Here is a 26,698-nt window from a genome sequence, read left to right as displayed (position 1 = left end):
TCACTTGTCCGTCCTAAAACATGGAACATCAAGTGCTGCAGCCTAAAAACACGCACTGGAAAAACACCGAACACCAGATGTTTGCTTCTGTCCAGAGACGTCGAGTCTGTGTCTGTGCATTAATGAAGCTGGACATTCATATTTGAATCTGATAGAGACCATATGCTGCACGATAAGATATGGCATCTAACATTGACTGAGTCACATCTGGACGTAATATCATGATGGTGTTGCCACCTCCAACAGATGAGCGATTTAAGAGCAGTTACTGCTGAAGAGAAAACGCTGAAGGGAAGAAGTGATCGGGAAGTTCAAGGTTCACCAGACCACAATGCTTACTATTGAAACATTAAAATCACTGAGCTGAAGGATTATCGGCAAATTATGCAATTATTTGCCAAATGCAACGTAAGAGTTTGTGACTGATACGTTTCCATGCGCATTAATAATGCACTCTCTTCTTTGGCAATAACTCAAAAGAGAACAAAAAAAAAACAATTTAAGAGATATACAGTGAGTCTTCTTGATGTATTCATTCTCTAATTGTCCTCATCAAATGGACCAAGACACTGTGTCCTCACAAACAACCAGAGTAATTCTAGCTTTAATCAAGCAGAGGAAATGGTGAAGCTATCTGCCGTTTTTCCAGGAGATGAATAGATCGCTCATTCGTACACTTAATGCACACAGCACTGCGTCTTCAAACAACCAAACACCTGCAACTGACCTTTTAAGAGTATGGATGTGCTTTCTTGCTTGCTTTTTTTTAAATAAGAGCTTCTGTGGAAAGCAATGCATTATATACATGAATTAACTTCAAGAATAATGTTTTTACAGCAGATGATCCATATTACAGTAACAAATATGAAGTCTTCATGTCTGCACTCTTAGAAGAAAAGGTTCAGTTACATATATAGAACTCTATAGGGTTCTTGACTCAGTTTTAAAGAAGCCTTTATGCCTTAAGTTTCTATATAAAGAGAAATGTCTTCAATGATTGCATGATACGTTCATGTTTAATGGATTATTGCAATTTTTTTCTACTGATAAAGTATGTAAATGAGCTGTTTAATTTACTGTAAACCCTAATGCTCAACATAATTAATTAGTTTGAGTAGGACAAACTCAAATTAAACAAATTAGTTCAAACAAATTAAATATGAGTATTTAGAACTTTCTTTCATAAAACTGATATATTTTAAGTAATCTGATTGTTCATTGTTTTGAGTTTTATGAACTTGTTTCTTTTAAATAAGACAAACTTAAATTTACCTGAAACTGGGCTGGGATTTCTATTTCCCAGCATGCTTTGCCCATGACACTTGAAAAGGAGAATAAATGCTAAAATTAAGAGTTATATGAAAATGTATGAAAATGTAATATAATGTTTCTTGTGCAAGATTAATGTTAAGTGGTGTTTAATGCTTTGCTATCCCAATTTAGAAGAGTTTTTATATGGGTTTTTTGATGACGAGTGGAGCATGGGCTTAGTTTAAGAACAGGTATTTCATAAATGTTCCATATTGCCGTACTCTTTCAGCAATTGCTATGCTATGCTAATGTTATCAAAGCATTGTATTACCAATTAGTATTTGCTGAATTAGCATGTTATAACTAGCTAAATTTCCAGTACTAAAAATATAATTTAAGATGTTGGCGCTGATAGACTTTTGGGCAGTTAAGATTACATGAACATTTTAAGTTTAATGTATTAATTAACTTAAATTAAAGAAATTAAAATATACACTCTAAAAAATAACTGTAAAAACATTACACAGTAAAATACCGTTTTCCACTGAAACAGTAATATACCATAAAAACAATGCATTCTGGGTAATACTTGTCATTTTAAGAAAAGAGGCCTATAGGCTTTTTTCTTGAAAACGACAAATAATATTTCCCAGAATGCTTTGTAATATACAGAATATACGGTAAAAAACAATGCTTTCTGGGTAATATTTGTAATTTAATTTGATTTCGAGAAAGTAACCTATAGGATACTTTCTTGAAAACGACAAATAATATTACCCAGAATGCATTGTTTTACGGTATATTACTGTTTCAATCGAAAACAGTGTTTTACTTTTTAAATTTGTTTTTTTTTTTACAGTTTTTTTTTAGTGTATGAGTACAAATTTGAAATCTGCCAGTTCTGCTTACTTGAACTGAATTTCTTTACTTTAAACTAAAATACATAATTTAACATAATAAAACACATAATAAAATACATAATAAAACTAAAATTTATGTAACTGATTACCTCAAATTTTTTGAGTTTTTGAGTTAACCCGATCTCACTGCAATTCGTACGTATTTCACAAGGTGGCTAATTCATACGACCTCACTCATATGAATTAGTACGTTTTTTGCTAAAGCGTACGTATTTTATGAGTTGCAAAATTTGTATGAATTCATATGAATTAGCCACCTTGTAAAATACGTACAAATTGGTCATGAGATAGCATTGGTTTTGCCAACATATTCGGGTTTACAGTGTTCATAAAATGTAAAATTGTATTAAAACTATATATATTAATTAAAACTAAATCCATAAAGTGATCCCATGATAGAAGGTTCTATATATGAAGCGCCTGACGGAACCCTTTAAGATTCTATATAGTTCTTTTTCTTCTAAGAATGTAACATTTTAAGTTCTAATTAAATTGTTTGCATGCAAAGTGGGTGAAGGTTGCTATTTTAAAATCAAAACTGTCCAAAGACCAGTTAAATGACTGTCATTATTCTGAAGATCAGCAATTTCAAGTCCTTCCTGTTTTGCCTTAACCTCAGCTTAGTGTGTTTGAATCACCTGTCAGAATAAAGCTGTGTAAAGAGAAAGAGAGAGAGAGAGAGAGAGAGAGAGAGAGAGAGAGAGAAGCAAAGCCTTAATCATATTCGTTTCTGCACATGCATCTCAGAAGAAGCGAATCTGATTGGATGCAACTGCATGCAGACGCAGGAGGGTGGAGGGGAGGCTGGAATTAAATGGAAATGTAAAGACTTTAAATGGAATGCTTCAGTTTAAACGAGCCATGAACTTATGAACCTCATCTCCACCTGACAAAATCTGTTTCCCCGCCTGACATATTACATAAAGAGCTTGTTGCATAGCACACAAGAATGCAAGCTACAGATCGGCGCTGTCTGTCTCTGGTCTTCACAAGTTGTTGTGTCTCAGTGCGAGCGTAGAACGGGAATATTTCAGATCAGTTACACAGGAATGTCAGTGGATTTTGAATATTGGTTTCAGCAGAATAATTCCTTACTGTGTCAGATCAACTCCCTGAAAACGGTGTTCAACAGTGTCCTTTATAAACTATGAACAGCTTAGGCAAATGCACAGCGAATTAGTCTTATTAAATTCACAGTGTAACGTCCAAAACATGTGTGTATGGACATATTTTACATGCCTCTCTTAGAAGAAAGGGTTCAATAGAATCTGAAAGAGTTCCGTCAGGCGCTTCATAGCCTATATAGAAACTTTTATGATCATGGGATCATTTTATTAATTAATCTATTTTGTTTTTTATTAAATATTATGAATTAATAAACATCAACATACATTATCGTTATAAAAAATGAAATAACCACCCTCTGGTGCTCATTTTTGACAGAAAAATTTTTATGTTTCGTTTATATATATATATATATATATATATATATATATATATATATATATATATATATATATATATATTTTACTTCATCGGAATGGCACAAAACTTGGCAAAGGTTTTGGCACTTGCAATGTCAATAAACACACACACACACACACACACACATACACGCACACACACAAATAAAACAATCATGGACATGATTAGAAAAGTTTGAATGACCCTATAAAAATGAATTATACTTCTTCACGATCAAAAATGACAGCATTGGAAATTAATTGGAAAATAATCTAGTGGAAATGTTTGGTACTGCACACAAACAAAATCACACTGAAAGCTCATTTTTTGAGATATCAACCTCAAATTTAGAATACAACTCGTTTAGATTTATGGCTTTGATTTTCTTGCAGTTTTAGAATTAAACAAAATATATGTGTTGGGGAAAAAAAAAAAAAAAAAAAAAATATATATATATATATATATATATATAACATATAAAAATTGAAAATAGTATTTTTGTTCATTTTCATAACAATAAACTTCTAACTTTTTTAAATTCACATTTTTTTTTTACTTTTCACTTCAGCAATAATCTGCCATGTGTTTCAAGTTTTACGACAGTTTAAGTTAATTTCATTTTCATATCTATGCTCAAAAAGTGGTTAACAAGTAATAAATAGATTATAATTACTGCATAAATATAATTTAGATAAAATAAAAAATTGGCCACCACGCGAGGAGCACCTGAGGGTTAAATGTGAAAGTTAAAATGCAATAATTTAAGACATTCTCCTTATACAGAACCTTTTTGGCATAAAACGTTCTTAAATTGTATCAAGAACCCTACAGTTCTGTATAGAACCCAATTTAACTTTTCTAAGAACGTAGAATGGGAATATTACAGATCATTTTCACAGGTATGTCAGTCAGTGGATTTTGAATATTCTAGGTGGTCAGCGGTATAATTCCTTGCTGTGTCAAACAGTCAGATCAGCTCCCTTAACAGTGTTCTCCAGTGTCCATTATCAACTATTAACAGCTTAGGCAACTATAGTCTTATTAAATTCACAGTGCTAATCTCCAAAACATTTGTGTAACATTTTACTTTCATTCGGTTCAGTTGAGTTTGGCAGGCTTTGGTCTTTTGCTGCATTCCGTCCAGCAGGAGTAGCAGTGCCGAGGTGTGCGTGCTGGAGCTGCTCCTCCCTGAGAAATACTCCGTTCAGCCCTTCTCTCGGGAGGCTGGAGCTACTGAGACTGTTCTTCGCCAGCGGGGTTAAGCCATCTGCTCTGTCTGTGCACTGGCCACTGAGACTCAATACATTTCTCTAGCTACCTGAATTCGGAGGACAAGGGTTTGAAATGCTCCACAGTGTGAAAAATGCATGTGTGAATTTGCAAACAGTCTCAAATCTTATACGATACTCATGCAGTGCAACTTGTTTTATGGAAAGCAAGAGGCCTTGGTGTCTCTTGTTTTATTGGTCTGTTTCCTGCTGCACTGGAGGGTGCAGTGGCTCATTGATCTTTCATCAGGTCATAGAGCGAACTGGAGGCGAGGAGCAGTCGGCTTTTTTATGGCAGCTCGCTGGAGCCTGCCTATGATTGTTCCCAGTTTCCTCAGATTGTTTTGCTTTCGGTAAAAGCACAGCGCCTCTCGCACTTCCAAGGTAAAGCAGAGGACTACTGACATTTCACGGAGCACGTAACAGCTTTGCACTGTCGGTAGGTGGACAATGGCATATGGATGATTTGTGCATGAGTGTGTGTGGATGGGTGGGCGTGCCCAACTGGTTTCTAAAAAGAGTGTGAAAAATGTCAAACCATATTAAGGCTTCTAATACAAAGCTGCGTAGATGCCAGGAGAATTCGGATGTGTTCTTTGACATTGATGGATGGTGTCCATTCAGTTAAAGAGAAGTTGTGCTTCCCTATTGTTCCGAGTGAAACGGCTTCTGGAACAAGAACAAATGTAGGGCGGGGCTTGATTCTGTCCGTGGGGAATTAATTGGATGGTTGTGGTTTGCTATTGGTGGAACTCGTGTGAGAGACAGGTTGCCCCGCCCTCGTCATCAGAGAAGAGGGAAGTTATTCTGATTCAAGATTACAAGGAACATAAATTTAAAACAATAATGATCTGAAAGGATAAATCATTTTGGATAAACACTGCAATATTCCATTTAAAAAAATAATGATTTCATGGTGACTTTAAAGTGTGATTGGCACACAAATGAAATATCAAATATAGCCTATATATGCTTGTGAGACTGCAAGGTAATCTGGACACATTGACACCAAATATTGCAGTGTGACTGGTTACTGCTTACCAGTCTCAGGGGTAGATAGCTAAAGACGGGAAAGAAGCCTCACTCTAGACCATCAGATCAATTTTCACTGAACCCTGAATATTTCATGCAGCAAGTCTTACAGTAGAAACCCAGATGGGCTATTGAAATGGAAAAGCTACATGTCCATAACTCACACCCCTCCTTTCACCCAAAGGGACAAGTTTCAAGAATGATGTCTGGATCATGTTTCTGGTCAAACCAGCCATGTGGTTTATGTAACCTCGTGGCTATGCACAGCAGCAATAAACTCAGATATGTGATTGCTACGCTATTATGGTTATGATGATGCAAAGAGTTATTATAACAATGTTAAAGAGTGTATGGAGGATGGATCTGATGGAGAGAGCGGGAAGTTTGATTGTACATCCATAGCCAGATTTCAGCCTCTCAGTGTCACTGATCCATGTATTCATATATCGACCCAATATACAGCAGAAATGGGCATTTTTTCAATTTGTATGTAGTGACGTATATTGTTGTATTAATTACATTCAGTTGCATTAACTAATTTAAGTGCTGTTTTCCTAAATGTAAAGCGGGCAGGATCATTTACAGAGATTAACAACTGGAATTAAACAATGAAAACATAACGGACCGGAACTTCGGATGAGAATTAATTGACTTAGTAGTAATTTTTACTAGAATGAATGAATGAATCGCGATTTAATTTATTGATGCGAATATAATCGCAAAGTCCGATTAAAATCTGAAGTTAGAGTTGACCTTAATGAATCTCCCTCATTTTCCAATCTGTTACTGTCAGAACCTGTTTCAACTATGCAGGCAGAGACAATAAAGCAAATCTGAATTTCATTTTACACACTCATACGTTCATAAAACATACGTAATGCCTAAAAGTAACCTGTTGATATTCCTGGTTGAGAAGTGGTTTATTTTCACCAAGGTTAAAACATTTCATGGCGCAATTTCGTCTTTAAAGGTCCATATTAATAATTAGAGGTCGGACTATAGGTAATTGTACATGATAATTCCCTTTAGATGTTGCCTAAAAAAACTTAAAGGCCCAAGTGCATAATTAGCCTATCAGCAATTAAAGAATGAAACTAAATGGGATGTATCAAACTATGTTCTTCTAAAGTGAAAAGAAAACTGTTTTGTGCAATTTATTAAACCATAGCTTCAATATCTTTGCGTTTTGCAATTTTTTCGCACTGTATTTTATAAATATACAGAAATATTTAACAGTGTAATGTTTGTGTTATGTAATGCACAGTCCGTTTAATCACATTTTTAATTGTTTTCGCTTCACCAACGTCATTCTAGGTGAAATTCACATAAAACACATCATGTGTATCCAACATGTAAACTATATGAACACAGTTAAAGTTGATTTTAAAGCCTTTTTTATTGATTAAACATAAAAAATAAAAAAAAATAGCAACTGTCCTCTACACGACAGACAACCTTAAAATGAGAATAGGAACACTGAGTATTAGTAAACATTGAAATAATACTGTACACATAATACATTAATAAATCGTTTCTCATATTCCGTGCAAATTGTCATCGTTCTTATCTAGCATCATTCTCAGATTGAATAAAAACTTTTTGCTCTATAAAAAACAAAAAAAAAAAAAACAAAAAAAAAAAACGTCAGACTGGGAATAAAATAAATAAGGCTGCACCATAATCGACATTATCAAAGACCATATGCATGCTCTGTTAGATTAGTATCTTTTAATGAACTTATTGTTGTCTGTAGTCATAGATTTTTCCTTCGACTCCAGCAGGTCATAATGAAACACGGGCACTAGTAGCCTGCTGGTTACTCCAAGAGGAACATAGGGAAGTCTGTCATAATACGCCTTCGCTCGCCAACTTAAAAGGCTTGTTGAGAAATGACTCCCTCTAACCGGGAGTGTCTTGGGTCCAGTGACCCGCATCGGACTGCAGTCTCATAATCTTATGACATAAAACACTTTCCTGCGAGAGCAGAGAGAGTCAACCCAGAGACGCGCCGGACCGGCAAGTATATGGAACAATGTTGGCGCTTTATAATATCGCTTTACTTTAGTTGTTTGGTTGCGTTCGCTGAGGTTCGCTTCATCGTGCATGTGAGAGCGGCGTTTTGCTGATCATTTTATCATGTTTAATCCGGATTTAGGGTGAAGTAGCTCACGGGTTCCAGACAACCTGGCTCCAGTAGTCTAATCTATGGGCTGAGGGGCAACGAGACAGGTGTAAATCTCTTTGACAATCTTTGCTTTTTGATTGCAGGAGTCATATCTGCAGGGTAGGGAATGGATCTGAAATGCATCATTAAAAATGTGTTTCTTGTTTGCTGATGCAATATCTAGGCTGCTGTTGAGCCGTTTTAATAAAACTAGAAGTTGAAGGTGAAATATAGGCTACTCTATTGGATTAGTTGGTATCAATAAATGTATTCATTAATTAAAAGATTGTGTGTTCATTCATTGTATCGTTTATGAATTATTAGATTAGAGTGTTAATTTCTGAAGGTGGAAAACAACATTAAATAAACACGAAACAACGTATAAAGCGTTTAGCTGACGTCATCACAGCAACATTTGAAATCAAATTGCGTTTTTTGGGAAGCAGTTTTAACACCAACTGGTATTTTACGACTATACAGCAAACAATTCCCAACATCCTTAATGTTTTTCAGAGGTTATATAGGATTACACATTCACGATGTTAACTGCTTCTCATTTATCTTTATGGACTCTAAACAGAATGCCGCAGACACTTCCCTCATTTACTAAATTCTTTGCACTGTTTATGTAGCTTGCATTTCGTGCAAAAGCGTGCGCGCGCGCGTGTGTGTATGTGTGTGTGTGTGTGTGTGTGTGTGTGACAGAGAGAGAGAGAGAAAGAGAGAGAGAGAGAGAGAGAGAGAGAGAGAGAGAGTTTGGTGCCACGTTTGATTAAGGCTTGCTCCCTAAAGATGGCGAGAAAAATGAGATAATGAGGTCCTGTGATTGCGTTTTTCCCATGGACTGGAGCTGTCGCCAGTTCACAGAAGCACACTGTACACAGGCACAGCGATACTCACTTCTCATTTAACACACACAAAAGCTGATCCCCAACAACAAACCGGGGACTGGGGACAAATCTAATGTTAACCTTTATCCAATGCGCGACTAATTAACTGGAATATCCCACCTTCTTCTTTAATACAGTGAGCAATTAATTTTCTATGTATGTCAAAGGTTCATAGGCCACTGTCGGTCACCAAGGACATTTGTGAAGCTCTGCAGCCTCTTTGTGGGCCATGGATCTTATTAGTACATGACCCCGGTGCTGAGAGGTCACAGGCTCTTCTGCCTTGGTCTGAAAAGCAAAACGTTTCCTAATCGGATTTTAATTGGTTTGCTGAATGTTGCATTGGGTGTTTGAATATGGGTGTGCATGCTGAAATCAGAGAAAGTATTAATTTGTTTGTTTTGATTGGAGAGTCAAACACAATTATGATGTGTCATAAACGCACATACAGGTGGATGCTGAAAGGTCCATAAATTAATTTGAGCTTGGTATCTACAACAGAACTTTAGCCGCACTTAAATTTATTGATTAATTTAGCCTATGCAAGTTTCTCCAAAATTAATGTTATCTTGGACGTAACATTCTTGCATTTTAATGAGTAAGTGCACAGACAGTAGGCCTATACGAAAATAAAAAGTATTGGTTAAAAAATAGGCACTTCGCAGACAGCGTTCATGCAAAGTAATATGTATGTAACGGAGACACTACAAGGCCTTGCGTTATGTAGGCTATGTCTGTTTTGAAAAGCAAGAAATTCCAACAAAGAGATTATATTGTGATAGTGATCTGACAAGAATCTTTTTTTCAACAAGAACTTTGTATGGGAATGTGTTAAATTATCGCTTCCTAATCTCTTCGTTTTCTTTTTCTTAAATTGTCGGTATGCAGCATAGCATGGTAGTCACATGGACAGGGAGCTTAAACCTTGAGATCTATGAATAATGAAAGTGTCTCATATACCTCCCAAGTTAGGATACCAATCTAAAGATCTCAACTGTAAAGACTAAATCACTAGATCTATGTCCCTTTGCACTTAGCGGTTTTACGAACTGGCTAATTCGTACGATTTTATACGATGTGATAAGTAAGTAGCCTACTATTATATATTTAAAAAATACAAGCATGAAGCTACACTCTTCAGTGAGCAGATAGGCTATTATACAAACCCAGATCGTACGAATTTGTCACCAATTTTCAAAAACGTAAAACAGCCACGAGTTTAATTAAAGCCATTTCAACCTAAATTTTTCTGGAGAATCAAATTGACCTTTGTGTGGCTTGGATACCACGATGAACAAACAATGTAGTGTCCTACACAGTGTGTGTGTGTGTGTGTGTGTGTGTGTGTGTGTGTGTGTGTGTGTGTGTGTGTGTGTGTGTTTTGCATATAGCTGTTAAAGGAATTAAAACATTCTGTATCCCCCTTAAGTGTGTGGGTGAAAAATGAGAAGTCTTCATAGCACCGGCACTCGACTGTTTATATTACACGTTTAGACGAGTGAAGCTATTTCTTTAGTTCGCTTCCATCTTATTTGCCGCATTCTGCTCCAATCAGGTTTCCTAGACTCTGAAACACTCCCCCTCTTCATGCAAAACATCTGTGGGAACTTTAATAGATGAAAGCTCAAAACCACAATCGACTTCCTTTTGTTTTCAAGAAGTCACTTTACGTCAGCCGGTTACTGAAAACAGATAAACCTTCGAAATAGTGAGCGTTTGATAAAAAATTGCTTTCTTAACACGCCTTACAGCATAGATTAAGGAGATCGCTTTGCCATATGTGTTGCCATACAAGTGCACGTTGAAATTAAACTTTCTTTAATGACGTGACATACGTTTTAATGACTTCACATTAAATTGTAAAATCTGTCTGCACGCTTCCCAAACAAGAGCCAAGAATCCATTAATGTGAATGTAATTATGCATCTATGCTATAAATATCAAAGGACTATATTATTGTACTTTTGAAAAAGAATAAAAAGCTACAAATATTGAAACAGGTAGATTATTTAAATGGTGTGGAAATGGATGGATTTCATGTGCAACTCTATCAGCTTAAACTGTATCAGATTTACTGGTGCTTTAATTGATAGAAAGATAGTTATAACCTGTGTGGCAACCAACTAATCTAACCTAGACAGTACAATATACAACATACTTCACAGGAGAGTGATCATGAAGGATATGGTTATTACAGCCTCAAAAAGTTGCACTACAGGAGCAAATATTTCCACTGAATAAAATAAGTGTAATAATTGCAATGGCCCTGCTATAGTTCCCCTGTATCAGGGACAGAATCCCGGAAAAGAACATTTATTTTGTATTCTCTGGAATTTCATATTTTGTTTGTCCATGATTTAATTTTCTTGACCCAGTTGCAGACAAACATAGTGGGAGTGTTCAGAATTATTTAAATCTCAGTATATATTCAGGGACTTTGCAGACACTGAGCAACATTTTCTTAAAATGAACCTAGATGTGAAGAATTTTGCATGGAGAGCAGCTACAAAAACCTATTCACTAAAAAATGATTAAGATGAATGCAGATGAAAATATGTGTGCTCTAAAGGAAAAGACTAAAAACATCCTCACCACAACATTTTGGTAGCATTTGTTGAATAAAAATCTGGTAATGCTGGAATGAAATTCACACTTGACAGCCCTGCAGCGAATTGACAGGAATTTCCCAGCAGTAAATGCCAAATCTCTGAAGTTCCACAGCACACAGAGGCCTGACATAAAACTTCAGATCTCTTTGCTTATCATCCAATCTGACTAAACCTTCAGTGAGAGTGGGTAAGTTCTGGCAAATGCATGGGAAGTTGACATGAAATGCTTTTGGGAAGTTAATATGTCCCACAGAGTGACATGCTATTGTCCATATTTTAAACATAATTTTCCAATTCTGTTAAGAAGTTTTTGAGAGGCTAAATGGGATATTATTCAAAAACAACCCCAAGACAGTTTAAATGAATTGGTGAAAATGGTGCAAAACTTGAAATTGTGGTACTGATTTGTCAAATGTGGCAAAACTTCAAGTGGTGCCAAAATTCACAACCTCAGTGTTATAAAGCGCCTCATGAAATGATGTGCCTGTGGCATTTGTGCATCACCAGTGTATATGGAGGAAAGTCTCTGACTTGAATGACTTCAAGGTCAGCAAGACCATGATAGATTATTTTCCTGAATACATAATAGGCTGTACTGCATCACAATCCAATTCTAAACAAAGCCGTCTGTGTGCCAATGGATTAAAAAAATCTGTCAGTGGGGAAAACTGCTGAATACCTCAGAAGAATGCAAAGGATTTGTCTTCCTGGTATGTACATTCCTCCAAGATTTAGGAAACCGTATTATGGAGATACTGCATCAAGAATGACCACGGAGGCTTTCCCACATTTTGCCTTGTACGACTCTTTGACCTCAGTGGCATTTGTTCACAGATCAGTCAATGCTCAAATATCTGCACAAATTGAGCAAATGTTGAGTTCACGCAAAAAAAAAAAAAAAAAAAATTACTTGGAAAATGTTTTACTTTTTTCTTGTGATCCGTGAGAACTAACCTGTAAATACTGACCAATCTGTAGAGGCTGCTTTTAAATGAATTAGGTAGCCACTGAAGGAACAAAGATACCACTGTAAAACTCATTCCTTTTAACTGCCACATTTAAAATGAATTTGATTAGAGATGGTTGTTTAAAAATGAATTAACACCAAGGCAAAAACAAAGAAATCAGCAGATCAAGATGCTGATGCACCGTGAGTCGAGAAACCTGCGATGAATACAGTCGTGTATATAGATCATTTTGTCATGTTATGGAAACATTATAATTTCTAGAGATTAAATATTTATTTATTTATAGGATTCATTTACAATTCACAAACACGTATACGTGTCACACAGACCGCGCTCACGTGTAGCAGAAATAGTATTTCAAAATCCCAATCATGTCGATTACAATAAATAAGAAGTCATCAGACTATATACAGTGTTATTTTCATTAACTGCATAAGCAATCCGTCAGGGTAAAATATGTTTTGTAAAATGTACAGTTTAGTAAAAATGCATACGAACGCATAGCGACCAAAGGACTGACTAAATATCTCACATTGCATTTATATGCTTTCATTTCATTATCTTTGCCTATAGCTATATTATTACTGCGTCATTGCTTACTAAAACTGCGCAGAACAGATTTGCCTCCTTTTGAGATGGTTTAACATGACCAGTGACAGTATTTGGCCACTTGATGAAGGGTGATAAATCTCACAGGCTGGTTCTCTGCTCTGCTGACCAGATAATTGAGTCACTTTTTATGCACTGTTTAACTGTCCACGACCCTCTGTTGTTTACGTGTGAATTAATCTAGTGTTTTGTGTCGGGCGCCAGTGTTAGGCTACTGCAGACACTGACAAACAGGGCAGACGCATTCACTTATCAACATGCGACCTGTCTGAGGCATTTCGAAATAGACAATTGAGCAAGACTGATAATTGAGTGAAAACAACAACTTGTTCTCATTACATACAGATTTTTTTTATATATATCTAATCATTTCCCCCTCCAAAGATACATTTAAATGTTTAATAAACTGAGTTTAGTCGAGGTTATTTGTCAGTGATTTAAAAAAAAAAAAAAATCGAATACATGTTGTTTTGGTCTTTTAGTAACCCTAAAAGTGTCTAAAAAAATAAATAAAAATGAAAGCATAATTTAAAATTTTGGACACGATTATTCGTGGCACAGCATTTTGCTATTTCATACATAGTATCAAACACTGATAAACTGCAATATCTCCACATTAATAATGTGCATCTCTTCACTAATGTTAATTATTCTGACGCGCTTGTCTTTTCCCCGTTGCGTTTCTCAGGTAAAACGCTCATCTGGAGCAATACATGACCTTCTGTGCGCGAAAAGAGGCCAACAGTGACGCTGTGCGCACGAGACTTGGAAGTTCACCTTCTCTGGGTCCCACAGACCGACAGATGCGTGTCCTAATGATGTTGACATATTCACACAACAGCGAGCGAGGCAGCGCTGTTTCGCGGCAGCAATAGAGTTCTCAAACACCTTTTTATAAGTCTGAAGTCTTTCCCCTCCACCCGACCTGTTAAAACCACGCCTACAGAGCAACACAATTGGTCCGAAAGCGTCAAAGAGCCAATCAACAGAGAGCTGCTGCTCGAAACATGCAACACATCCACACAGCTGAAGCCTATGGAGTTCAGAAGCACTGGGAATATCTCTGTGCTGGACCCCGTTCTCCGCATATCGCGCTCTGCTGAAATGTGTGTGCGCGTGAGAGGACGTGTGTGTGCGAGCGTGTGAAGGTGTATACCTCCAACAAGTAAAGACAGAGGAATTATTCCGAGGCAACGAAATATTTCAACACATCTCTTTGGCAGGACTCGGGACGATCTCATTATTACAGGAATGTCTGTTTTAAAGAAAGCCCAAGGAAACCGACATACGCCGCAAGCAGACATACAGTGACTCGGTCGTCTTTAATTTCATCCTTTAATTTTTTTTTTCTCAATTTCATAGCGCGCTGACAAAAGACAAGCGGCAGCCGCGAAGATTAATGGATAGCTGTTTCTTACTTTCTCTTTTACACAGTTTGTTGGAATCCAGCTAGTGAAACAATTAAGAGACTCGCGCACTGAGGCGTCGCAGGGACGCTGGACTTGGTGAAGCACTTCTCCAGCGCAGATTTTTAGCTGATTGTACATCCAGACGCTCGTTTTAAGGAACACCGCATCTGCTATCTGGACTTGAATGAGCTTCCCGATGAGAGATCCAGTTATTCAAGGATCCAGTATGGCATATCACCCGTTTTTACCTCACCGGGGTCCGGAATTTGCCATGAGTGCAATGCTGGGTCACCAGCCGCCCTTTTTCCCGGCCCTGGCACTGCCACCCAACGGCTCCCTGTCCCTGCCCGGGGCGCTGGGCAAACCGATAATGGAGCAGCTGATGGGCGCAGCAGAGACCGGCCTTCACTTCTCCTCACTGGGACACCAAGCCGCCACCGCGCATCTCCGGCCTCTGAAGACACTCGAGCCCGAGGAAGAGGTTGAAGACGACCCGAAAGTGCACCTAGAAGCCAAAGAACTCTGGGAGCTTTTTCACAAGCGCGGCACAGAAATGGTTATCACTAAATCGGGAAGGTAAACTGGAATTATTCAGTAAACGACCTCCAATTAAGTCAAACAGAAACCGAGATTATAGTAGTTATCAAACATGAATACTGATTGTTTTATTGATCTGAGTGACTCACGGGTTTCTTTTGAGGAGCAATTATGGGACACATGATAGCTGAATATTGCTTTTTATTGTTTATTTAATTTCTGGTTGGGAGATGTTGATGCAAATGTTTCTGAATAAAAAATATAACCCAACTTGAACTAGGCCTATAAACGTCTGAATCTAATATTCATCGAATGCTAACATCTGAAATATTTTGCTCCATAAAAGCATTTTGAACAGTGAAATTCACAGCTTGCATTATTATAAAAATAATAGCCTATGCAATGGTGTCGAATTAGCACGGTTTGATTGTAACTTAGTTTTGCCGTTTCGTATTATTCTTCACGTTAAGGTTAATGGCTGGGCCTAACCATTACACACACAACAAAATCATCTCAGATGTCTGAAATTAATGTTTCTCTGGAAAGCAAAATTGTGCAGAATTTTGCCCCACAACCTTATCTTATTGTAGCTACTGACATAAGAAATATAACTCTGCTAATCTGTCTTTTCTGCATAGGCGAATGTTCCCTCCGTTTAAAGTCAGATGCACGGGCTTGGACAAAAAGGCCAAATATATTCTGTTGATGGATATTGTTGCGGCTGACGACTGCAGGTATAAATTTCACAACTCTCGCTGGATGGTGGCGGGAAAGGCTGACCCCGAAATGCCAAAACGGATGTATATTCACCCCGACAGTCCGGCCACTGGAGAGCAATGGATGTCTAAAGTCGTCAATTTTCACAAACTTAAACTGACGAATAACATCTCCGACAAGCATGGATTTGTAAGTACCAATTAGCTACTTCTCTCAACTTTTTCAATTATTATTATTAGCCTATTATTATTGTGGTTGTTGTTCAAATACATGTGTTCAGTGCTTGCATTTATTGTAATGTATTTATTGTTAAAGACAAATTTCATTTCAATACGTGCACATACATACAATCCGAGCAGAAAAAAAAAGTGAAATAGAAGAAAAAAAAATCGCAGGCTTCGACTTGTTAGTCGACAAAAAGTATGCAGAAAGTGTGCCCCATAAATACGATTTCTTTAACCTCTATGAAAATGTTTGGAAGTCAAGAATATTTTATGAAATTGCGGCCTTATTTATATTTCAGACGATACTTAACTCCATGCACAAATACCAGCCGAGATTTCACATTGTGAGAGCCAACGACATACTGAAACTCCCATACAGCACGTTCAGAACCTACGTGTTCCCTGAGACTGATTTCATTGCTGTCACTGCCTACCAGAATGACAAGGTTGGTAATTACGAACTTTCTGTGTTGAATCTGAATGAACTGTTTACCTAAATACTTTGCACTAAACATAAAGCGTGTCCTTACAGGAGAAGTAATGTTTGGTGCTTTCAGTACTTGTCATATACGTTCTTGTAGTTATTATGCAGTGCATTTATTCTCTATTATTATTAGATTTTTCATTGAGGCCTACATCATAATGCAAAGCCTTCACACATGGACAATAGTATTATTGAACAGAAAACACACACTGTCTCATTGGTTCACTTTCTCCTCTTTCACATCCATGTTATCTTCCATTTAATTCAATTAATCAAAATTTAAGCAGTTATTCAAAAGTTTGTTAATGGAAACATGCCTGTGTGTGTGTGTGTGTGTGTGTGTGTGTGTGTGTGTGTGTGTGTGTGTGTGTGTGTGTGTGTGTGTGTGTGTGGTCCTGGTAAACCCTACATTGTGGGGACAAAATGATGGCAATATCCAAAATCCTTGTCCTTGTGGGGACATTTTGGTCCCCATGAGGAAAACAGCTTATAAATCATATAAAGTGATGTTTAAAAAAAAAAAAAAAAAAAAAAAAAAAACATTAAGTGGTGTTTTGTTAAAAATTTAAAAATGCTGAAAGTTTTTTTTTTTTTTTTTTTTTTAGATGGGTGTAGTGTGGGGGATAGAATATACAGTTTGTACAGTATAAAAATTACAGTGTCTATTGGAAGTCCTCAAAACATGAAAACCCAATGTGTGTGTGTGTGTGTGTGTATGTGTGTGTGTGTGTGTGTGTGTGTGTGTGTGTGTGTGTGCGTGAATGAGCAGGAAGGACTGGTCATAGTGGGAGGTACTGAAGAAGAGAAAAAGAGACTCTGTGTGTGTGTTTATTTTTTAGAAAATGGCTGAAATATTAACACTCCAGGAACAAACTGTTACAACACTAAATGCTTATGGGGTGACAAGGAGAGGAGATTGAATTCATGTTGTGAGGTTGTAGATATAAAAAGGTTTCCAATATTTATGAGCTAGAAATGCCTTTCTTGTTTCCTAAAAATCCCAGTGTTGCCTCTGAAAATAACTTAAATTATTTTTAGACAAGTCACTACATGCATAATATTGGTATTTTAATACAAAAAAAGCATATAGTCCAGCCATTTAAACTATAAAATGTGAAAGGTGATCGTAAATGAGTCAGAGTCCTAAAATGCCCCTTGAATATGCCATAAGTACGTGCAAAAAAAGAGTATTCAATAGGTTGATGAAACTGAAAAAAAAAACATGCAAGATATCTTTTTCATGTACCGATTACCTGTCATTACATTTCAGATAACACAACTGAAAATTGATCACAATCCTTTTGCAAAAGGATTTCGTGACACTGGAAACGGGAGACGCGAAAAAAGGTACAACTGCACTAGTTGCTTATTTATAGAATTCCATAACATTGTGAAATTCAGAACAATTAGTTATTATAGAGGCATGCATTTTGCATGAATGCATTTAATTCGTTTAAAAGAGAGAGTCATTAAAAACTCACGAACATGTTTAATGAAATTATTCGTTTGTTTGCACTGACATTTTTCTCAATGTTCTGTCTTCGAAAACGACTTAATACAGAAAACAGCTGGCTCTGCAATCGATGCGTTCATATGAGGAGCAGCAGAAAAAAGAAAATGGGACGTCAGACGATTCCTCGGGCGAACAAGCGTCCTTCAAATGTTTCCGCCAGGCTTCGTCTCCTGCGGTTTCAACTGTTGGACAGAACTTAAAAGGTATGATAAGCAGTATGTCCATTTTATTTCTGATCAAATCAACATTTTTTAAAAGAATATCCAAAGAAATCATACTGCAATGACAATTGAATCGTCCAATTAGTTCTCAGGCGAACGATTGCTCTTGCTTTTCTCTGAAAAAAAAAAAAAAAAAAGATTTAGAATCTCCAGACTAATCACTTGTTGCATGTGATTAAAATGTGCAGAATTTCCCAAGTATTTTACTATGTAAGACACCAAATTAGTATTTATTTCATGTGCATTTTGTGTTGCCACTGACTGATGAATTGTCACTATTTTTCTTCTCGCAGATTTTTGTGACAGTGATGAAGATAGTGATGACGAAGACAAAGATGGGAACGTGAAAGACGCCCCAGACTCGAATAAAATTTCCACCACGACTGAGGATTCAAAGGATCACGATGCGAGTTTAGGCAAAAGTCTTTTTGGTGAAAGTGACTCTGCCGGTCGGAGAACTGAGAAAACACGTGCTGACTCACGGCAGAGTCCCATCACGCTCATCTCTAGCACCACTCGGTCCGGCGAGGAGCTCAAGAGTCCAGGCCGGGAACAGGCCAAAACAGACGACTGCCGGACAGTGAGCAAAGAGAATTACATGCCATTGACTGTCCAAACAGACGGGGCTGCGCACTTAAATCAAAACCACTTGCACAATTTCGGATTTCCGCCGGGTTTGGCCGGGCAGCAGTTTTTCAATCACTTGGGTGGTGCCCACCCTTTCCTCTTACACCCTAGTCAGTTCAATATGGGAGGCGCTTTCTCCAACATGGCCGCAGGGATGGGCCCCATACTGGCAGCAGTTTCCTCCGGAGGGGTCAGTTCGATGGACACGAGCAGCATGCCATCGCCCTCACAGAGCCTCACGGGAGCACCGCTGCCCTTCCATCTGCAGCAGCACGTGCTGGCGTCGCAGGTAAGACCATTAATGATGATTAGCAAGTGGCATGGATGCTTCAGTCCTATAGCCCTAACCCGTTGCAGGATGTGTATGAAGCATTTTAGCGATTTTGTGGTTGCATTTAGGACTTCTGGGGGAAAAACAAGGCGTGGCATATCTTGCAGTGTTTAATGGTCTTTGTTGCACAGTCCATAAATTGTCAGCAAATATAGAACAACTGACAACTGTTGCTCGAGATTAGCAGTAAAGCTGCTCTTGACGGATGTGTGCAGACAGTAACACGTAATTATCAGGTAAAGATCTTTAAGGTAACAATTGCATGTTACCACTTTTTCTAAAAAAAAAAAAATATATATATATATATATATATATATATATATATATATATATATATATATATATATATATATATATATATATGCATATGTGTGTGTCAAGAGAAAATGACTGAATATAGGTCCAAGAAAACCAAAAAGCTTGATAAAATAAAGAGGGTTTATTCTGATTTTCTTCTAATCACAGAGTTGTTGAACTGTACATTTTTAATTATACATTTTTCACCTCTGGTGTTGATCAAAACGGCATTTTTTAACATCCAATTTTCGTCGCCATTGACGTTCATGTGTTGATTCTAAGTCAGTTTGCATCAGACATATTGCACTGTGTATGATGAGCACAAACTGTTTCAGATGTTATATTTTATTAATCTGTCTGTCTCTCTCTCGCTCTCTATCTCTCTCTGTAGGGTCTTGCTATGTCTCCTTTTGGAGGTCTCTTCCCGTATCCTTACACATATATGGCCGCCGCGGCTGCTGCTTCATCTGCCGCCTCTTCATCGGTCCATCGTCATCCTTTTCTAAACGCGGTGCGGCCCCGGTTGAGGTACAGCCCTTACTCTTTAGCGAGCGTCCCCGATAGCACTTTGCTTACGACAGCTCTCCCACCCATGGCGAGCAGTGCCATGGATCTGAAGGCAGACGGGATGAACACGAGTCCCGCTTCAGCTCCTCTGGACTCTGAGGTCACCAGCCGCTCGTCCGGTTCAGTATCACTGTCACCAAAAACCTGCGCCGACAAAGATTCAAGCACCGAGTTACAGAGCATCCAGCGCCTGGTCAGTGGCCTCGAATCCAAACAGGACAGAGCACGCAGTGTGTCTCCATAGACCGGGCATGATGAAGACATGTTGCGTACGACGATTAACCCGTTTACAATACGGACCTGCATCGGAGAAATAAGTTTAGACTCAAAATGCACTTTGGTAAAACAAAAATAAACACGTAATATGTATGTTGTTCTTTTGTTAAATTAAAACAGTAACTTTGATTTTTTTTTTTCCTCCAACAATTTGAATACCATAGAAGTATTGAACAGCGAACAGTTTGGCAAGGATATCAGAGACTGAATAAATGAATAAAGCTGCTGCTCCTCTTTATGTTGAACGTCAGGTTGATAGTGATTTAGTTTAATATGCACTCTGATAGGTTCTTGCTTTATTTGAATCTGATATTACTTTATCGGATGTGTTTGAAAACATTCATGATTTAAATTTACCGGAGGCATATAGCGTGTCAAAGACCAGACCTAATCAAGACTGCTGTTTTTTAAGTTAACTCTTTTATTCTGCATAGTTTGAAGCGCAAATTCACGAAATCTACATAATTTTTTTTAAGAATATTTTGCAGTGTGACGGAGATTTCACAGTAAACCCTTATATATGTGTAATTTTTTTTAATTTATTTCTTTTTCGTAAATTGAGGGAGGCAGTCTAGTCAAACATTTATGTTGTTTTAATGTCCAAAGTTGTCAATCAGTCCACAGACCACTGATTAATTGTCTAGATTAACAGACGCGGTACTAAAATTGCTAATAAAAATCCAGCTAAAAGGGATCATATGGATCAAAAATGGTTATAATAAATACAAATGTAAATAACGATATATATATATAACATATTTATGTAATTATTTCATATGAATATTGCTTGTATATAACTGAGGTTCTTCGTTTGTTCGTTTGTTTGAGGGAGCTTAACTTAATTTATTGTTGATATATGTGTGTAAAATAGTTTGTGAGCATTTTCCTTGTTGATTACGTTCTCATTTGCGATTTCACTCGTAACAACACAGCGCTAGTTTCTCTAGCGGAAAAAAAATAAATGTGCCATCATCGTTTTGATTAACTGTTGTGTGTTTAAGTGCTTTGGTTCATACAAATTAAAGGCGATAACACAATGCATCAATGGCTTGAAAGTGATGACACTTTTCTTTCACAGCAACTAAAAATGCTTTAGTCAAAGTGTGTGTTTAAATTGACTTTTTGTGACCTATGAGCCTAAACTGCCCCCCCAAAAAAGTGCAGAAAAAGCGTAAGGAAATAAAGGTTTTCCATTGTGTTCCCATTGTGTTCGGACTCCAACTTGCTTAATTTGTATCAGGATCTGCTGACAAAACCATTGCGTGTTTTTAACTAAATAATCGTACTAATCAAAATGAAGTGATTCTACTTGTAATAGCTATTCATTCACGTGTTGACAGATGTAGGGAAGATACTTCCTTAATGAAGGATGATACCGAGAAAGTGAAAATATCTAAACATGTCAGAGAATGAACTCTTCCCAAGCTGTGAGGAAGCTTTATAAGACCTTTCGTGCATGTTTATTAGATCGATGTGAACCTGAAAGAATGTAAAATAACTTGACTGCTCACTCTCTGGAGCCTCGAGTCAGAGTTTATCGCGTATATCTTTATTTGTATAAAGTATGGTTAATAAGTAACGGCATTGGCGCTGAAGAACAGTGATAAACACCACGTAAACTATCGCAATTGCTCCTTCTATTGCTCACCTGGCGCCTTCGTTATCAGAGTCGTGTTTATTACACGGCGGCGACGGAGCGTCTGAGTTCTGCTGTGATAAAGTCAAGCATGTCGCCACCCAGCGGTCACAGGGCAAAGTACATGTCAAAGAGCATAGTGTCACTTACATACATGCATGCATACAAACATGTTCTCGCAAGTGTTAACTTGAAAAAGCAGGCTATTTAACGTGTCATTAATTAAAAGTCTATATGAAGGAGTCCGTTTACAGCAAACAATGCTGATAACGCTCTGAGCGACATGAAGGACTAATATATCAATTAAGAATCATAGTGGATTCTGACCTAAATATGTATCGCTGTACGGTTAAACTTCTCTTTAGGTAAAGAGGTCAGACTGAGTTTTAGTGTTTGCCTGTTTGACTAATATATATTCTAACAATACAACAATAGGCCTACTCTAAATCTATCGAGGTGAAGACAACTTCCCCGTGTTCTATGTCAAAACACTAAAATAAAAAAATTAAAATATATGAATGATATGGCCAATCTTTCATAAATGTTTGGTGTAATTGAAATGGAATCTGCAGAAGTCTTTAAAAGGATAATGCACACACACACACACACGCGCGCGCGCGCGCGCGCGCACACACACACACAAAAAGATCTGTCATCATTTTCTAATCTCCATGTCGTTCCAAACCAGAATGCATTTCGTTCTTCTTTGCAACACAAAATAAAACTGTCTCAGTTTTTTCTGTCCATATATATAATGAAACTCAGACGGGTCGAATGTTGTTTTGAGACCAGAGTTCTTCAAAGTACCCGAAGAAGAAATAAAGTCACGTTTGGAGCGACTCGAGCGCGAGTAAATCACAGAATTCACACTTATGTCAAAAGGTAATGAGATGCATAATATAGGCTACAAATAATTCAATCATAATTTTGAACGACGTAATAAAACAAAAATAAAAAATATTAAAATAAAAATCGAATGACAATACAATAAGACCACGGACCATCTAAAATTCGAATTCAATATTTGCAGCAGGATATGCGCTGATGGGAATATTAGATCATTCTCAAATGTCTCTTATTTGATTGGTTCCCAATTATAATAGTTTACACCAAATTATTTAACAAAGGATGAAAACTGCCAGCCTAATGCATGATTGAACCTGTGACTTTCTACATTTGATATGATTTGATTGCAAAATCATTCGTGCTTGTCGGCAAATGTTCAATGTCGCAATCCAGTGCCAGTATAATTTGTTGTAATGGTGGTAAGATCTATATAGTTTCAAAATAAGTAAGAACATTTAGGTATGAGGATCCATCTTTGTGTTCGAGCTGCCGCAGCCGATCAACGGGATCAAAGCGCCACCTGCTGGTGATCTGAGGCTCTGAGAATCACCGTTTTTAAAATGTTTATTTTTCAAATGTTTGTGTGACAGAACTCTACAGGCATCTACTAATATTTTGAAAATACTGTAGGTTCTGTAGCGTTTCTCTTGTTTTCTTAATTTACTAACCTTCTTTAATTTCATACTGTGTTCAAAATGATATTTATTTGTAAACTAAATACCTTTCTTTTAAATTTACATCTTTAATGTCCTTAATAGTTAAAGTACTAAACAACTATTAGCTAATTAAACAAGTTTATTACTATAGACCTATACACTCTAAAAAATGCTGGGTTACAAACAACCCAAGTTGGGTTGAAAATGGACAAACCCAGTAAGTTGGGTTAAATGTTTGACCAACATGCTGGGCAGTTTTATTTAACCCAACTATTATTTAAAAATTACTATATGTCAGGCTTAAAATTAACCCAAAATAGGTTGGAAATTAAAAATCAGACACATAATTACTAGATGCAAAAATAATAATCAAAAGGTGAACATTTAATAATAAGCAATTTAATAAATGTTTATAGTTTAATTATTATTCATTAAACTTATTAATAAATGCTCCTTTATTAAACATATTAATAAATGTTCATTTCCAACATACTTTGGGCTCATTTTAAGTGAGCAATACAGTATTTTTTTAAAGAACAGTTTAAAAAAAATAGCAGAATAATGCATAAACAAGCAGAAAACAATAGCAGAATAATGCATCACCTTGCAGTATTGTGTGCACTTTTTGATATAGCTGTTAAATTGATTAAAAATCATCATCTTTTGCTGCCAATTGACTTCCAATGTATGGCCAAAAACAGACATCTCTCAAAATATCTTCTTTTATGTTCCAAAGAAGAAAGAAAGCTGTACATGTTTGGAACGACAATGAATCAATGATCATTTTGGGGTGAATTACACCGTCAATGTCAAGGTTTCTACCACACCCAGATATGGGAAAAGTTCATGTCTGCCGCACAAACACACACTTTGCACTCAATAGCCAACAGTTTGCCATATAGATGACTCACAAAGATACTCGCTCCAGTGACTCATCTCCATGTTGCTCATCACAAGGAAAATGCGTGTGCTATTTACACCTCCACCCGTGCTTACGGCCAAACACACTTCTGCAGCAGCAGTATCAGTCTGCTCCTTCATGTGCCATTCAGACAAACACACAGATCTGGCACGTAATCAAAAGACACAGTGAAAGAAGACTGAAGTTTCATGTCAGAGCTATCTCAGAGCTGCATTGCAACATGTTAAGCAAGCTCTTTTTTTTGTAAGGAAATTAAATTCTCACACCAGAATTTGCTGAACTCTCCACTAGTGCAAACAGTTGTTAAACATACAGAAATGGTACTTTTTTCAAAATATTTGAGACATAATTTGGTTGAATTTTATGCATACACTGTAAAAAAAATCCCAGTAAAATTTACGGTAAAAAACCGGCAGCTGTGGTTGCCAGAACTTTACCGTAAAAAATACAGTACCAAAGTAAAAAAAAATCTGTTAAATTTACGGTAAAATAACGTATTTCATTAACTGATATAATGTTAATTTACCAACCTAATGAAGTACTAATATCTGTTTTGTACCTTTATAATACACTGACAGTCACCAAATACAGTGGTGATGAGAGTCACATGATGAATCAAAGTTCATCACAAGCAGATTTTCCACAAGCTGAGGAGACAATACTAATATATAGAAGGTGCACACAGTGTCATTCACACACACACTAAACACCATCATGGTAACATGCATGAAATTTTAAAAATGCAATAAACATTAATTTAACAACATTAGATGTAACATAAAACCCTAATGTACATAACTGATTAGAAAAAAATTAGAAAAACTAAGAAGAAACAGATTTATTTCAACGAAAATATATCAAATGTGAAGTGTCACGCAGGGAATTGTGGGAATGTCAATTTACGGTTTTCACTGTAAATTTTACAATGAATTGTTATTTTTCACTTCCAAAAACTGTGAATTTAACGGTATTTTACCGTAAAATCACATTAAATGTACCGTTAGATCTATTACAGTTATTCACCGTATATAGTACGGAAACTTTCTGTAAACCAATTGACAGTTTTTCACCGCAGCATTTTTACAGTCTTTTACTGTTAAAATCACGGTCATTTTTTACAGTGTGTCTGTACATTTTTAGTACAAACACATTTTGTTCAGATCATTGAGGAAAAACTCTTAAATTTCAGTCTTTGCACATGACGGATGTATGAAATGCTCCCTTACAGAAAGGATTGAGTATCATGCCTTTGTAATTCCCACTCATTGAGTCCAAACATCTCTAAATATCTCCAATATATCCTATAGTGCATCAGTTCATCTACTGCAGCACACAATGACCCGGTTTCACAGACAGGGCTTAGACTAAGCCAGGATTAGGCCTTAGTTCAATTAGGATATTTAAAAAAAACATTACTGGTGTGCATCTTGAGACAAAACAATGGCACTGACATATTTTAAGATCTGTCAGTACAAGCTGCTTTCAGTTAGAACAGCTCAAACATGCATTTTAGTCTAGAACTAGCTTAAGCCTTTTCTGTGAAACTGGAGGAATATGTTTCACACAAAGCTTTACCACAAGTTACAGACACTACTTAATCATGTTGACTTTATGTTTTCATTTATTATTAAGACAAGACACTCCAGGTGAACAGGAGGAAAACTGATAGATACCATCATACTTCTCCAGTTGATTGATTACGTTAACAATTGCAAACATGTTTTGTATTACAGGTTTTCTGATATGTAAATATGCAAATGAGGCGCTAATTAAATATGCACTGATTTGCATTTCCAGCACAGAAATCTGTTCATAATTCTTGTTTTGATTTTGTCGACATATTAAAGATTTTTATGGAGGGGATTCTAGATTTCTCTTTTTATCACTAAATGTTCAGGAGTAAAACATATGAACAAAACTTCATAATATAGATATGAATAAAACTGTTGTAAGTGTATTTGGTGTAAGATTTCTGACTCAAACTCACTGCCTATAAAGAGATGGATTGAGATTGAAATCTACAGATGCAAAAAGATATAGTGCAATAAAATAATCACTTAACAGTGTATTTTGGAAGGTTTTTTTTTATGTCAAGGCTTTAATCTGTATTTTAATAAAAAAATACAGATAAAAAATGATGACTGAATGATGAACATTTGCTTCATTGTAAAATAACATATGGCTCTGGATCCAAGTACTGTAGTGCTATAACTATTCATGTTAAATATAAGTAAATCTGTTTGTATGTGTTTGTACGTAT

The 26,698-nt window shown here is 36.7% G+C and overlaps 1 protein-coding gene across 1 annotated transcript; it reads left to right on the top strand.

Moving 5' to 3' along the window:
* Positions 1 to 9,933: 9,933 nt before the first annotated feature.
* Positions 9,934 to 21,587, top strand: tbx3a (T-box transcription factor 3a). The gene is made up of 7 exons (XM_048189862.1): positions 9,934 to 15,160; positions 15,760 to 16,027; positions 16,362 to 16,508; positions 17,817 to 17,893; positions 18,108 to 18,262; positions 18,574 to 19,196; positions 19,927 to 21,587. The coding sequence occupies exons 1-7, from the start codon at positions 14,769 to 14,771 to the stop codon at positions 20,344 to 20,346; spliced, it is 2,082 nt and encodes a 693-aa protein (XP_048045819.1). The 5' UTR covers positions 9,934 to 14,768; the 3' UTR covers positions 20,347 to 21,587.
* The last annotated feature ends 5,111 nt before the right edge of the window (positions 21,588 to 26,698 follow it).

The sequence above is a fragment of the Megalobrama amblycephala genome, linkage group LG4, assembly GCF_018812025.1.
Source record: "Megalobrama amblycephala isolate DHTTF-2021 linkage group LG4, ASM1881202v1, whole genome shotgun sequence".
Classification (NCBI taxonomy): Eukaryota; Metazoa; Chordata; class Actinopteri; order Cypriniformes; family Xenocyprididae; genus Megalobrama; species Megalobrama amblycephala.
Note: the sequence above shows the minus strand (reverse complement) of the source record. Positions and strands in the feature narration are given on the sequence as shown.